Source organism: Strongylocentrotus purpuratus, unplaced genomic scaffold (assembly GCF_000002235.5).
Source record: "Strongylocentrotus purpuratus isolate Spur 01 unplaced genomic scaffold, Spur_5.0 spur5_contig_839, whole genome shotgun sequence".
Taxonomy (NCBI): Eukaryota; Metazoa; Echinodermata; class Echinoidea; order Camarodonta; family Strongylocentrotidae; genus Strongylocentrotus; species Strongylocentrotus purpuratus.
The window spans coordinates 931,576-947,080 of record NW_022145545.1 but is presented as its reverse complement, the minus strand read 5'-3'; the positions used below and the strand labels follow the sequence as shown (position 1 = coordinate 947,080).

The 15,505-nt window shown below is 36.7% G+C and overlaps 2 protein-coding genes across 2 annotated transcripts; both read left to right on the top strand.

Annotated features, from left to right (window-relative positions):
- The first annotated feature begins 2,815 nt into the window (after positions 1 to 2,815).
- Positions 2,816 to 7,852, top strand: LOC580559 (ATPase inhibitor, mitochondrial). Its single transcript, XM_780611.5, has 4 exons — positions 2,816 to 2,953; positions 4,681 to 4,723; positions 5,906 to 5,995; positions 7,002 to 7,852. Exons 1-4 carry the CDS (start codon positions 2,898 to 2,900, stop codon positions 7,137 to 7,139), a joined length of 327 nt encoding a protein of 108 aa, XP_785704.2. The 5' UTR covers positions 2,816 to 2,897; the 3' UTR covers positions 7,140 to 7,852.
- Positions 7,853 to 9,495: 1,643 nt separating this feature from the next.
- LOC757267 (NAD(P)H:quinone oxidoreductase) lies at positions 9,496 to 15,023 on the top strand. Its single transcript, XM_001197762.4, has 3 exons — positions 9,496 to 10,017; positions 11,892 to 12,128; positions 14,511 to 15,023. Exons 1-3 carry the CDS (start codon positions 9,888 to 9,890, stop codon positions 14,738 to 14,740), a joined length of 597 nt encoding a protein of 198 aa, XP_001197762.1. The 5' UTR covers positions 9,496 to 9,887; the 3' UTR covers positions 14,741 to 15,023.
- The last annotated feature ends 482 nt before the right edge of the window (positions 15,024 to 15,505 follow it).

The following is a 15,505-nucleotide window of genomic DNA, read 5'->3' as shown; positions in this document are numbered from 1 at the left end:
TCTGGCATTTGTTTTATTATGTAGCCCCATAATGACCTAGTATACAATGATCTCCTATAAAATTAGTCTATATAGCTTATCTTCTATAATATTTTTTTTCTCACAAACTTGTTGAGTCTGATTATGATCAAATACATAAATACAAAAATAGTTGATCGAACAATAATGGCTTTTATTCCCCAAGGTTCAAAATTAATTCATTGATTTCATTCTGTTATGGACTGCTTTAGCTGTGGAGAACAAGATGTCTTTATTCTTGATCAAATTATTTCATGTTTTCTTTTCTTATCACAATGAGGCATTAGAGTTGGCAATTTTTCAAATAAAATAAAATAATACTCCTGCAATATCACTGGTTGTTCCGTCAGAAAAAAAATGTCATGGTTGACAAAGATCATGGCTTAATTTGTAAACTACTTCGGGTGCAGTAAAATGCTTAAGTATAAATTCAGGTGGAAATTGAAAAATGTGTGCTGAGAAAGAATTTAAAGAATACATTCCTTTCCATTTGATTTCTTAGATTTTTTGTCCCAGATATATATCCACTTGATGTATATAGAGATACATTTCATCTATTTTCTTTGAAGTAACACTAAAGGTGATATAAAAACAGAGTGTATTATTGTACATCATAAGTATATAGTTACAAAAGACTCGATGAAATGTTCAAAATGATGAAATACTTTGAATGTAAATAGCCTTATTTTTATATATTTCAACACATGTGAATTTTAAAGTTGAAACATATATTGTTTACATTTGGATTCGAGAGAGGTGCTGAGAAGTGCTACATACAAAAAATAACATCAAAGTTGAGTTATACTTTACTTTTACTTGTGCTAGCATTTTGTTATCATTTGATGTCTTTATACAGTTCTGTTTCGTATAAGTTGCAGTAAAATAATACGGCTTGCCTGAAAGACATTTTGATAATCTTTTGTTTGAAGTCTGTTAAACCCAGTCATGCTCTACCAAGATGCATGCTTAAAGTATAGTTACAACTGGGGGGCGTTTCACAAAACTTGTCATCAGTGACAAATGACGTTTTTTTCTTATAAGCTACTGAAATCCTTGTTTCTGATTGGTTATCAGCTAATTTGTCACTGATTTTTGTTATTTGTCATTGAAAAAAAGCTTTGTGAAATGCCCCGCAGAACTGATCTTTCAGATAATTTGACAGTGAATTCAACACTGACAAGAAATAGTAGAGTGCCTTTCAGTCATGCCAGGCAAATATTTGTTTTAAGGCAGATAATAATTAATGGGATATAGCATGTATTGTGTTTTTGTTATCGACTGTAAATATATAGTGACCTGCATTGCCAATAATTCCATGGAAAAGTTTTGTACAAAGTGTAGTATTTATATCAGATATGTAGTATATATGTAATAAATTGTGGATACTGAAAGGAAATTGTATATTTTCTGGTTATTTCTTTATATGTATATATATATATTATATATATATATATATATATATATATATACCACCATTCTTATGTAAGCTTTCAGGTATTCTTATTTGAATAATACATGTATACCTATATTTGGTGATGGTAAGAATAAAGATGATGATTGGTGGTGATGAGGATGAGGATGATATTATTGATGAAGATGGTGATAAAGATTCTTTTTGGTGGTTATGATGTTGAGGAGTAGGATAAACATGACTGAGAGAGATGATTGATAAGTCAAGATGGTGAAGATGATTTGAATGATGGTGATGATGATGATGATGATTGGTGGCAATGTTATAAAGATTATGGAGATGATGATGGTTATGTAGATAAAGATGATTGGAGGTGATCAAGAGGAGAGGGAGGGGAGGATGGTCGGAGGAGGACATAGATGATAAATGATGATGTTAAAAATTGTGGAGATGATGGTAGATAAAGATAAGTGGTGGTGCATGAAGAAGGAAAGGGAGGGGAGGATCGGAGAAGGATAAAGATCTGGCAATGGTGATGTTAAAGATTGTGGAGATGATGCCGGTCATTTAAATAAAGATGAGTGACGGTGATCACGCATGAAGAGAAGATGGAGGGGGAGGTCACTGGAGGAGGGTAAAGAAGAGTGATGTTGATGTTTAAGAAAGATTATGGAGATGATGGTGCATGGTCATGGAGATAAAGTTGGCGGTGATCAATGCCTAATGATGAAGAGGAGAAGAAAGGGAGTGGGAGGATGGCCGAAGGAGGAGAATAAAGATAATACATTGTGATGTTAAAGATTGTGGAGATAATGATGATGGCATGTAGATAAAGATAAGTGGTGGTGATCAATACATAATGATGAAGAGGAGAAGAAGGGAAGGGAGGGGAGGATCGAAGAGGATAAAGATCTGAGCAATGGTGATGATAACAAGTTGTAAAGATGATTGGTGGTGATCAATGCACAATGATGAAGAGGAGAAGGAGGGGAGAGTCGAGGAGGATGGAAGGAGGATTAGGATAAAAGAGATTCATGGTGATGTTTTAGATTATGAAGATGATGGCGGTCATGTAAATAAAGGTGAATGGCAGTGATCAATGATGAAGAGGAGAAGGGTGAGGAGGGTTGAGGGAAGCTAGGAGCTCTGGGGAGGATCTAGGGTTAATTAATGGTGATGACAATTGAGATGTTTGGTAGAAGTGATGAGAATTTGAGATGATTGGTGGAAGTGATAAGGATAAAGATGGATTTGAGGTATTCCAAACGAATATGAATATGAGAATAAACAAAGGTGTATATTGAAGATAATTTAAGATCGCGGAGATTTCCGAGAAATCATCTATGGCTGTATATGAGTATATTCTTGTTTAGCGCCATCTCTCGGTTGAAGAGGAGAAGTGATAGCGGTGCCTTGGAGAACTTTCTGGACAGTGTTTCTCTAGTAAATATCAGTAAATTTCCTTAATATGGCTTTAGCTCGTATATCTTTGCTGAAAGCTTGGCGACCAGTGTTAGCAGTGAGGTTTGTATTTGAAGTATTCGCAATTTGAAAGTTAATTAATGGCGAGTTAACGAATGGGTGTGCGATGTTTAATGAGAGAGTGTCGTCATAAAGAAGAAGCTACAATTTTGTTTTCATTATTGTCCCATGTGTTGAAATCCGTGTCGTGTCATGTGCCAGACCAGTAAATGAAACCCCATTTTGAAAATAATCACTCTGATTATCTAAATGAGCTGGGGCTTGTAGCTGCGGATCCAGTTCATAGATCTGTCGTGTCTGTAAATGAGTAACTTGGTAATACTTAAGGTTCTGCCCAATTTAAGTCTCACTTCCAGAACAGAAAAAATGCTCTAGACTTTAAAAGTAAAAAGTAAAATAACTAAAACTAGAGTAGAGGAGGGGGTTTTCGGCCACTTAAGACAAAATCCTATTTTTTGGACCCTTTACTTCCTATTTATTATCATTTCTTCTTCAAATCATGAAGCACTTATTATTATTATTTAAACAAAAAAAGAATCCCAGAAAAAAATCACGAATTGCCATGACAATATTCATTTCAATTTTCACTGTTTCGGAGTCGGTTATCGGCATAGCGAACCAGTTTTCGGTCGCATGTACAAAGTCAATAGGAAGCGTGCGTGTGCGCCGTGCGTTTCCGCGCTGATCCATAGTACTAGCGGGCGGAGCAGGTATCCCACGCCGGAGCACCCCGGAGCTCCCCAGAGCTCGCCCCAGAGCTCGCCAGGCCGAAAACTAGTACTGCAGTGATCGGACATTGGAATCTGAATTAGACAGAGATATCGTGTGTGCGTTGCGGTGTCTGGCTGCATTGATTTAATACATGCGGTGAGATACTTTTGAGCTTGGGACCAGCACAAAATTGAGCTCTTAATCTAAAAAATACTTGGAATAAATTTCATTTTATGGTACCCATATTTCTTACAGACACGCGTAAGATATTCTATTTTTCAGATTGGGGTAGCGGGACCACGGATTACATCGCTAAAATGTGATATTTTAGGATATTTTTTTCATTACAAATGTGGTTCTTCAGTGACTCTGGCATGGTATGGTATGTGTGGGATATGTGATATGCTATTATGCGATGTGTTTTAAAGGGATTTTACCATGCATCCAACCAATCGGCCAAAAACTGAAGCTGGTCGATAACCCCCTCCTTTACTCTAAAAAAAGATACTCAAATGATCAAATAGGGGCCTACCTTACTGATGCAGAATAACAAGTTTAAGGTCAACATTGAAGCTCATTTGGTTAGATTTTAGGCGTTTTTTCAGGACAATGCAATCCTTTTTCTAACAGTGTAAGTACGAGAGGCGCAGTGCAAACAATGAAGCTGCCGCAAACCGCAGCATCTACTCTAGGTCTTTCTTAGCATTTCATTTAACAGAAAAGGCACCTGGTGCTAACGTGCATGAGTGCCAACAAATCATCGCTATTGAATATGAGGAAAATCAGGAAATTCAGATTAAGGATGAACAAGTTGGACCATGTTGCGAAATGCTCTGTTAATACATAGGATCTATTCTCAAAGTTCATCATCATAGGTTGACTCCCTACAATTGAAAGAGAAAAAAAAACTTGAGAAGTATCCGTTTCAAGAAATGAGGACCACTAAAGACTTTAACTTTTTTGTAGTTTTTTTTTTTTGTAAGATTTTTTAATTTGTTTATGTCTAACCGTATGCCTAATGAGCTTTTCCTTTTCTTGTCTTTTCTTGTCTATTTCAGTCAAGTCAGGATGGGGGGCGAATATGGATCTGGAGCAGGCAGTGTAAGTTAAGCTTCTATTTCTACTCATCAACCTCATTCACAAATGAACTTTTTAAATTTGATTTTGTTTCACTTTATTGTCAATCTTCAATAAAGGAACGTAGTATAAACATAAAAGACTTACACAGTCACACTGTCACAGACATATAATAAGAATAGTCCAGGTCATGGCTCATAACTGCCAAAGCAGGACATACAATACAAATCATGTAAGACATAAAGATGTTCTAAGACATAATTGCCAAGATTCTCAATAGTAATTATTGCGTTCATGGTGCAGCAATTTCTTACATTTGTGTTGTCTCTAGTACTTTACTTCCTAGTTGTCCAAATTTTAAAGTATAGGGTCGCATATAGGTAGAGAAAAATGTGAAATTTGCAGAGGATTTGAAGCTCCCGTTTCCCTCAACTATACGCGACACTTATGTTATATTTTTGTTATAACACTTTAAAAACCATCATTACAAAGTTAAATGACCAAAGCATTTTGTTTCACATGTCTGGATTTTTAACTCACTGATGAGCGAGTAGAGGCTTCTAATGCATGCAGCTATTGTTTGGGGGCCTTTACCGTATTTGCTATTTATGTACATGTTACATGTGAATGATATGCCACAGTAAGTTTAGATGGTTACTTTGTCATGTGTCAATGAGGCTTCATACTTAATAAAATAAGGTAACATTTCACTATGATAATAATAATAATGGTCACATTTTGCTGAATAATAACTTTCCAAGTGCCTTACATTATTATTATTACCCTGTTCATTGGATACAATAGCTAATCCACTCATGAAAGTGCACACGCTCCGCTTCCTGAGGGGTATTCCGACCAGGCACCGTGTTACATTTAACCTCTTTCTCAAAAGAGCATACGCACTTGTTTAATAATTTGTTTGTTTTATATTCATTATTTGTAAATCGCAAATTCGCAATGCAGTACTGTTTCATTCCTATAAAATCAATCATGCAATTTAGGCAAATTTAATCAGTTGTGATTACAATGTCTTAATTTTTTTTTAGTACGTTTATTTTTTTAAAACTTTTTTTTTGGGGGACACTACCCCTTCATCCAAGTAAAATTGTGTTTCTGCCACATCATATTTGGACATTTATATGCTCATCCTTGAATCCTGTTTGAGAATGATTGTTCTATTTCATTTCTTTTTATTTTGCTAATTAGGGAGGTGGTACTGGAGGATCTATCCGTGATGCAGGAGGTGCCTTTGGTAAGATGGAAGCCGCACATGAGGAACAATATTTCAGGGCATTGGTGAGTAGAGGGAAATGGCAATAGATTCTTTAAAAATCATGATGGTTTATTTGCCATTTCGTGGAATTTTATAATTTCAGCTTTTCGTTTCATTCAAGCATTTTATTCTGATGAATGCAAGACAAATAGTTTCAATACGTCTTATTTGAACTTTTTCTGAAAAATCTATTATACAACAAATTTTTAAGGAATGGTATTGATAATTTGCTGAAATTTGTTGAATAAGAAAGGATCATCTCCTTTTGTTTATATTAAAAAAGTAATTATTATTGTTATCATTATCAGTATGCTTAATATTTTTTATTTGGCAAGCATTTTATTCTGATGAATGCAAGACAAATAGTTTCAATACGTCTTATTTGAACTTTTTCTGAAAAATCTATTATACAACAAATTTTAAAGGAATGGTATTGATAATTTGCTGAAATTTGTTGAATAAGATAGGATCATCTCCTTTTGTTTATATTAAAAAAGTAATTATTATTGTTATCATTATCAGTATGCTTAATATTTTTTATTTGGCAAGCATTTTATTCTGATGAATGCAAGACAAATAGCTTAAATACGTCTTATTTTGAAGTTTTTTCTAAAAAATCTATTGTACAACAAATTTTTAATGGTATTGATAATTTGCTGAAATCTGTTGAATAAGATAGGATCATCTCCTTTTATTTATATATATTGAAACGTTAATTATTATTACTACTATATTGATTCTTATTATTTTTTATTCTGCAAAAAGAAAGTCAAGAAACAGTCAATAGAAAACAACAGTAATATTTTAAGTGAGTCACATGGATTTCCAGAAAATAAAAATAAAAAATATTAACAGTATGTTTCATATGCTTTTTGCTTGATGTGCACCCCCCCCCCCTCCTTCACTCCCAGTCCTTCTGACGAAATGATAGCAGTAAGATGTAATCACTAATAATAATAATAATAAACAAAAATATTCTTCAAGTCTGAGAGAATTTATTATTTTTTCTTTTTCTTTCTCTCTTTGAAGCAAGCGGAACAGCTCAAAGCCCTGAAGAAACACCATAATGACGAAATCGAGGCACATGAGAGTGAAATCCGTAGACACGAAGAATCAATCAAAAGGCTTAAGAAGCGAAAGGATGAAATCGAAAGCGATAGTGATTAGATTGAATTTATTCTAACTTGTCATACGGCACCATGTATGAAGCATAATGTATTGCAAGATGATATTTTCTCAGATTATCAGTATGTTTTGCTTCAAAGTTTGTTAAAGATCTGTATATTCATTCAGGAGTTAGTGGTGTGACCAACTATAAATACTGATCTAAAAGAGAAGAAAAATACTTTGCTCAAAAGGTGATTGTTCTATTTCTTTGATTTTGATCAACCTAAAAGAATGTGATTCTCTTCTGTCAATTTTATCCATAGATAATCTGAAATGATTGTAGTTATTATTTTTCTTCTAAAATGCATCTAATTGCCTTGTTATTTTACTGCGTATGCTCAAAGCAAATCAAGTTTCAACTTTTCAGACCACATGTGTTGAAATAAGTTGAAAGAGACCGTCTAATTTAGCAATTATCAGACATACTCTACAAATTGACAAATATCTTCCTTTTCCATACCTTTATCACATTGAGAGTTGAAGTTTAGGAGATTATTGATATGTCCATGTTTTGCATGAGAATCTGTGTCATTTCCTTGAATTACTTCAGGAAAACATACTTGACTTTCTCATATTGAAAGGAGACTCCTCATTGACGTATCCAAATGCTTACCCTGCGTGTACACACAAGGTATTAAGTGTGATACATGTACATGTATGTGTTGTTTATAGAGATGTGAAGTTAATACAAAATTAAAAACTAAAACAATGTATACTGCTTTTCATGTTTGTTTTTGTTGGATAATCATGGGTTTGAAAGGATAGTGTTGTTTACATTGTCTTTTAAAAAAAAAATGAATATCAATACATGTTAATATAAACCAATGGTGGCTTTAAAGGACAAACTTAGAAGGAAAAAAATTACCCTTTTATCTTCTAGCTCTGTAATACCATACATATTCTTAAATTGGCAGCACAATGAAGTTGCAAGAGTGTGAGAGGTTTTAGACGTAAAATATCACTGATACGACTTCTATGACTGGGACTACAGCATCTCGGAATCTGTATGTGTACACTGTCCAATGAGAGAAGCAAGAATACTGTGTTCTCTATAGGCCTATGTACATTTGTATGGAAATAATATCCCTCTTCAATCTTCATATACAATTCATAAAAGCAATTAATGCATGTATTTTCAATTCATTGTGCAAGATTGCAACATTGTGTAACATCAAAGAGTTGCTAATTTGGACTATTGTAATGATCATGGACCCCTCGGTCTTTAGTTCTCACTTATTCAGCTTCAGGCCCTTTCATTTTTTTTTTTTTTTGTCATTGTTTGCCTAAAATGCTTTTAAGTTTTTGAATTATCAAACTTTTATTAGGTTTCCAACTCTTGTGATTCAACTAGTATACAAGTTAACCAACAAATCTAGGTTATTTGTGTGTGGGGGGGGGGGGGGTCTGCTGAAATTGGTGACGTGGCATATATACTTGGTAGGGATGTGGTTGTAATGATTATGAAAGTGTTGAAAGGAGTGGTAAAAACTCACTTCATTTCGCTCTTGTTGATGCATTCTGGCCCCAACCATACATTATCAAGTAAATAAAATGGTACAGTGGCAAATTTAATTTGTGAGATCAAGTTTAGGATGTTTTTTGTTTAGGCTGATCAAGGATTTTGTTGGAGAAGGGCATAATTTTCAAAAATCTCAGGTGCAAGTTGGACCTAATATTGAACAAGGGGCACAAAAACAATTAATTTGTGTGTATTTTACTAATTATGGTGTGCACAGTTGTGTTTTAAGAGGGGATTATCAGGCGGTTGTCCTCCAACCTGAAGAAAAAGTCTTGATGAAGGACAATCTTGTAAAAGTTTAATCCATCCATTCAAAAACACAAACTCATGATGGGGACACCATGCACCCCCCCCCCCATATATTTCTCTTGCTCCTTCACTCTCTACCTTCCTCTGACTGTCTTGTTAAAATTCTCTCATCTCATATGTCTTGTCTACGAATTATCAACCCTTTTTCGTTTCTCTCTCTCTCTTCCTCTCTCTCTCTTTCTCTCTCTCTCTCTCTCTCTCTCTCTCTCTCTCTCTCTCTTTCCCCTCTCCTCTCTCTGTCTCTTTATGGACTATTTTCCCTCTACTCTCCAGTTCTTCTCTATTCTTCTATATATTTGCTTTCTCTAAGTGCTCCATAGATCGTTTCCTTCCATTTGCAGTATCCCAGTCTTTTGTATAGCTTTTTTGACTTAATAATAGGCCTATGATAATTTTTTATTAACTGGCTGATGATACCGAGCGTTAGGATGGGGGAGGGGCATGCTAACGGAGCATTCCAGCTGACCATCTGACCACGCCCACTTTAACGACCATATCCATGCATTGAGAGTTACCGCGCCGCATGCCACAGCAGACTGTGTTTATCATGTTTACGGGCCACCCAGGGCTCAGTTCACATTCAACATCGCTTGCATGCGAGAAAAGTGCTTAGTCATATTGACATATTGTGCACCCCGCTTTGGTTCGTTTCAATTATCGTTTCAATCACAATTGAATTGGAATTGTTACACTGGACTGGTCTGGTACACAGCTTAACGCCACGCACGAACTCATCTCTAGCTCAACTGCATGCACTAGCTGTTATAAATCTAGGCCAGGTGTACGTGTTTACCACTACTACCAAGCTGAAGTGAAGGAGCCTATTCAATTTCAAGGTTTGATTTCGCATCCCGAGTTTCAAAGCCAGACGAGGACCACGATAACGATACCATTTTTGTTCAGAGCAGGAAGAGATCGACATGGCAACCGCAAGCGGACTGAAAGTTGTATTGTTCTTGGGAACATGCAGAGAAGGGAGGATAGGTATTCGAGTGGCAAACTTTTTGATCAACCAACTGAAAGCAAGAGGACATGAGGTCGATTTTCTGGGTAAGTTACTAAGTAACCTCCCCTGACATGACTGAAAATCTCAAAATTTGTAATTTGACAAAATTTATATATTCATCCTCCTTCTCCCTCCTATCTTTCTTCTCTGCCGACCTTTTGTTTTTTTCCTCTCCTCCTTCTCAGTCGTCTGGCTCAAGTCCTCCTTGTTTTTTGCCATTATTACTCTCATCATCACCACCATCATCACCACCATTAATTGTCATTATTATTATATGATTATTATTGTTATTATTATTATTATTATTATCATTATTATTATTATTATTATTATGATTATGATTATGATGATTGTGATTATGATTATGATTATGATCATTATGATTATGATTAGAATCTATTATGATTATTATTTTTATTATTGTTATCATCAATTCGTCGTAATACAATCTAATGGTCAGTTGCCATAGATAGAACAGGAACTAGACTTCATCCAGGGGCTAGGGGTATTCTGAAAAGTTGTTGTGCAAGTTTTTTTTGTATCCTCTGAGATAAAAAGAGCGCTAAAATTCTTGTAAGTTGGTATTCTGAAAAATGTTTTAGCAGAATATTATCTCTGGAAGAGCTCTGTCTCTATTTTATCTTTGACACGCCAAGTTTTTGAAGTAAACCAAATAAAGGTAGATTTGAAATGAATTGTTCAACCAATTAGGAACACAACCAAAACAGGAGGTTGCGCTTTGCATGTATGTAATTAATAATTAATAAGCTACCATGAAAGAAACAATAGCAGAAAAGTCCAAGAATTTCAGAATTTCTCTTATAAATCACAGTTATATTGAGCATGGGTAAAGAAAATAAGATATAAGAGAAAAAAATACAAGAAATTTTCAGAATACCAACTTTTCGAAAGTGAAGATACAAGGACAATTAAGAAACAAGAGTTTTCAGAATACCACCTGGTAATATGTTTTTGTAATGATTTTCGTTGTTTTCATTGATCTATCCTTATCTTCAATGTTTATATCACCAGCTTCCTTAATAAATCAGGAACATGTTCTTGTACCGACGACAATTGGAGTGCAAATAGGTCAGACGATGGAATGTCAAATATGTGCACCATGTCTTGGAGGCGCAAGTCAATTTAATCAGAACAATAACACAGTTCCGCTGAAGCAATTAACAAAACCGGCGATGTAAACATCAAAGACGAGGATAGATTAATGAAAACAAACTGTCCAGAAATAGGTTCAAAAATGAAAACTCCTGCACTCCTTTCCTTTGGCAGAATATATGCAGTCTCCCAGCCAGGCTTGCTTTCTGATTGGTTTCAAACTCAAATTACATTTTGATTCCAAGATCAGCCATGAAGCTCTTAAGTTTTGTTGATACTGTTCCCAAGGCTCCAATGACTATAGAAATAACCCTTGTCTTCTCCTCCTTTTTTGTTGGTGTGAGAATGATGCCTGTTCTTCTTTCTTGTATCATGTTGTCTGTTGGGAAATTGAAATTGAAATTATTACTATGACTATTATTATTATTGTTGTTGTTGATGTTGTTGCTAGCTTTTTTTTTAAATTTTAATTTCGTCATCGCTTTAAATTAATATTACAGACTGGCTACACAGGTACTGAACCTTCCAATCCTGAATACAAAATCTTTAACGGTATTCATCATAGACTCATAGTCATCTTATCATTCTTTTAGCAATCATCTTTTATTAACCATTCAAATTCCACAGATGCACAGGAACTATATCTTCCTATCCTCACCAAACACTTCTACAAAGACCTACACTTCTACAAAGACCAATCCGAATTCCCCAACATCCTGAAGACAAAATCTTAAACGGTATTCGTCACCGTCATCTTATCATTCCTTTAGCAATCATTTTATTATTAACCATTCAAATTCCACAGATGCACAGGAAATGAATCTTCCTATCCTCACCAAACCCATTCACTTCTACAAAGACCAATTGGAAGCCCCTACTATCCTGCAGACAGCCAAGGCAAAGATCGTCGCTGCAGACTGCTACGTGGTTGTCTCTGGGGAGTACAACCACTCTATCCCACCAGGTCTCAGCAACCTCTTTGACTACTTCCCTGCGTCCATCTTCAGCTACAAGCCTTCGGGAATCGTCTGCTATTCCCCAGGTAAACAACTTGGCCCATATTCTACTAAATTCAGTTATATAAAACCTGATGCAACATTTAAGTCATGCTAAACAAAGCCTTTAGGAATTATCTGCTACTCCCCAGGTAATCAACTTGGCCCATATTCTACTAAATTCAGTTATAAAACCAGATGCAACATTTAAGTCATGCTGAACAAAGCCTTTAGGAATTGTCTGCTACTCCCCAGGTAATCAACTTGGCCCATATTCTACTAAATTCAGTTATAAAACCAGATGCAACATTTAAGTCATGCTGAACAAAGCCTTCAGGAATTGTCTTCTATTCCCCAGGTAAACTACTCAGCCCATGTTCTACAAAATTCAGTTATAGAACCCGATGCAACATTTAAGTCGTGCTGAACAAAGGGGTGGGTGCAGATATTTGTAGAATATGGACCATTGAGTTCTGTCTTCTATGAGATTTTGAGCCATGAGAGTCATACCTGTCTACAAAGGCCATAACCATGGGAAATACATGGTACATGTAGTATTGAAAGGTGGTCTTTGTAGGCAGGTACATGTAGGTTCAAGCCTTTTTTAAAGCCTTGAGGTTTTGTGATAGCTAGACTAATGATTTGTCAGGGTAGTTTTGTTTGTGTCACTCAATATGCAAGCGCGTACGTAGCCAGGATTTCATTTTAGAGGGGGGCGGTAGTGAGCACGCAAAGCGTGCGAATCACTTAAAGAGCGCGCAAAGCGCGCTCCCTAGGGGGGTGGGTGCAGGGAGGGGGGACCTCCCGCGCAAAGCGCGGAAGCTTTGAAAGAAGACGATTCGTTGTACCTTTCTCGACTCATAATCCTTGTCTGAATTCAGTCCCTCCCCTCTCTCGCGCGAAGCTTTGACATTTCATTAATTTATTAGAGAAAGAAGACGATTCGTTGTACCTCTCTCGACTCTTAATCCTTATCTGTATTCAGTCCCTCCCCTCTCTCACGCGAAGCTTTGACGTTTCATTAAATTATTAGAGAAATAAGACGATTCGTTGTACCTTTCTTGACTCTTAATCCTTGTCTGAATTCTGTTCCCCCCCCCCCTCTCGCGCGAAGCTTTGACGTTTCATTAAATTATTAGAGAAAGAAGATGATTCGTTGTTCCTTTCCCGACTCATATTTCTTAATTTGAACTTAGTTTCCCCCTTCCCGCGCGAAGCACGGAAGCTTTGACGATTCATTGTCTTGACTCCTTTTCCCTTTTTCTTCCTACGTCCTCTTTCTTTTTTTCCTTCTTATTCTCTCTCTTTTTTTTTTTTGGCCGGCGTTTTTTTTTTGGGGGGGGGCGACCGCCCCCACCGCCCCCCCTGGCTACGCGCCTGTCACTATGGGTCATGCTAAGAAGATCATGTGATATGATGAAATGTACTTTAAATTATCTCATCAGCAACTCACACAACTGATGAACAGTGTAAAACCTTTTTTAAATGTTAGATCTGTTTTTAATTTTGATCAAATTAGCCTTTACGGTGTAATTGTATATATTTTTGTCATTGTTTGACAAAGACTTAGCATGACAGGAAACTTTGTGCAAATAACAATTGCCTACATCCCCCCTCGAATATTTCACAAAGCTCAAGTATCGGTTCTGATAATTCATCACTTAGGAAACAGTAAAGGGTCAGAAATGGCAATCATCTATCAGTACTCCCAGCTGTTTCCACTTTGATTTAAATGGGTTTCAAAGACAAAAAGTACAATTAAATATTCTGGTAGTTAATTGCCTTGTCACTCATATATAAGTTACCATGGTTTCTTGGGAAATATGAGATTAAATCTTGCCTATACAAACATGGGGATAAGTGCTTTCACGTTGACGTAGAGAGAAGGTACATGTACCTACTTGAGTTTCCTATGGAGGATTATTATTGTTTACCATTCTGTCAATTATTTAGTGGATCAAGAATTTCCAACAGCATTAAAGATGTTTGCTATTTTATTGTATTTCTCCATCCAAAGTGTTTCTCTTTACAATGCATGCACTCATTCTCTTTTCCACCTTTTTTCTTTTTTCTTTTGTTTTGTTCTTCCATGTTATGGCTCTTGAGGCTTTTGTTATTTTTCTACTTTGGAATCAATCCTCTCATACTTTCATCCTTTCTCTCCTTCCACCCATTCCTTCCCCTCTTTCACCTCCACCTCCTCCTCCTCCTTCTCACCACTACCTCCTCTTTCTCTCTACCTCCTCCTCTCTACATCCGTTATTCTATTCCTGCAATTACTTCCTCTACCACCACTACCATCTCCTTCTTATCCTCCTCCACCTGCTGCTGCGGCTACCCCTCTCATCATCCTGTCCTCTGTTCCCTCACTTTCTCCCTGCATGTCTCCATCTTCTAATATCTCTCCCATTCTCTCATCCATACTACAGGTCAATATGGTGGTATGCGCAGCGCCATGCAGCTGAGAGCATTCCTGGGCGAGATGGGGTGCATCAGTGTCTCCAACATCTTCGGCATTCCCAAGGTTCATGAGGCTATCAGCGAAGAGGGGAAACCCCAGAATGAGCACATGGAGAAGGGGGCTGGGAAGCTACTCGTTCAGCTGGAGTGGATGGCACAAGCAATGAAGGCCCAACGTGAGAAGGCTGGCACCCCATGAGCCATGCTGCCTCTGCTTATTCACTGCATTTAACCTGGTTGGTTGTATTCTGGAAAGGAAAATTGTTTGGTTGTACAACACATGCTCCGGCGACAATAGCTCCCCAGTCAATTTCCCAGACTAATCAAATTCATTACTGCAGCCCTGGACCAAGCACTATACCTAATCCTGGCCTAGTCCTATATCCAACTCAAACCCAATCAGAACCCTGACCTGACCCCATATCTTTGATGAAGTTAAGCATGGAGCAATTGTCGCTGGAGCAAATGTCAGAACAACAATTTTTATGCCTCCGCCACCGTAGGTGGTGCCGGAGGCATCATGTTTTCGGGTTGTCCGTCCGTACGTCCGTCCGTACGTCCGTCCCGTTTGACCGTTATCACAATATCTCAAGAACCATTTAAGATTTAAACTTAAGACTCGGAAATAGTATTTATCACCATAGGAAGACGATCTGATTAGATTTTGGAGTACGTAGGTCAAAGGTCACAGGTCACAGAGGTCAACTTATGAAATTCCTTGTATTGAGTTTGTTAGCGCGATATCTCAAGAACCATTTGAGATTTAAACTTCAAACTTAAAGATAGTATGTATCACCATAGGAAGACGATCTGATTAGATTTTGGAGCACGTATGTCAAAGGTCAAGGGTCACAGAGGTCAACTTATGAAATTCCATACATTGAGATTGTTATCATGATATCTCAAGAACCACTGGAGATTTAAACTTCAAACTTAGTGATAGTGTGTATCACTATAGGAAAAC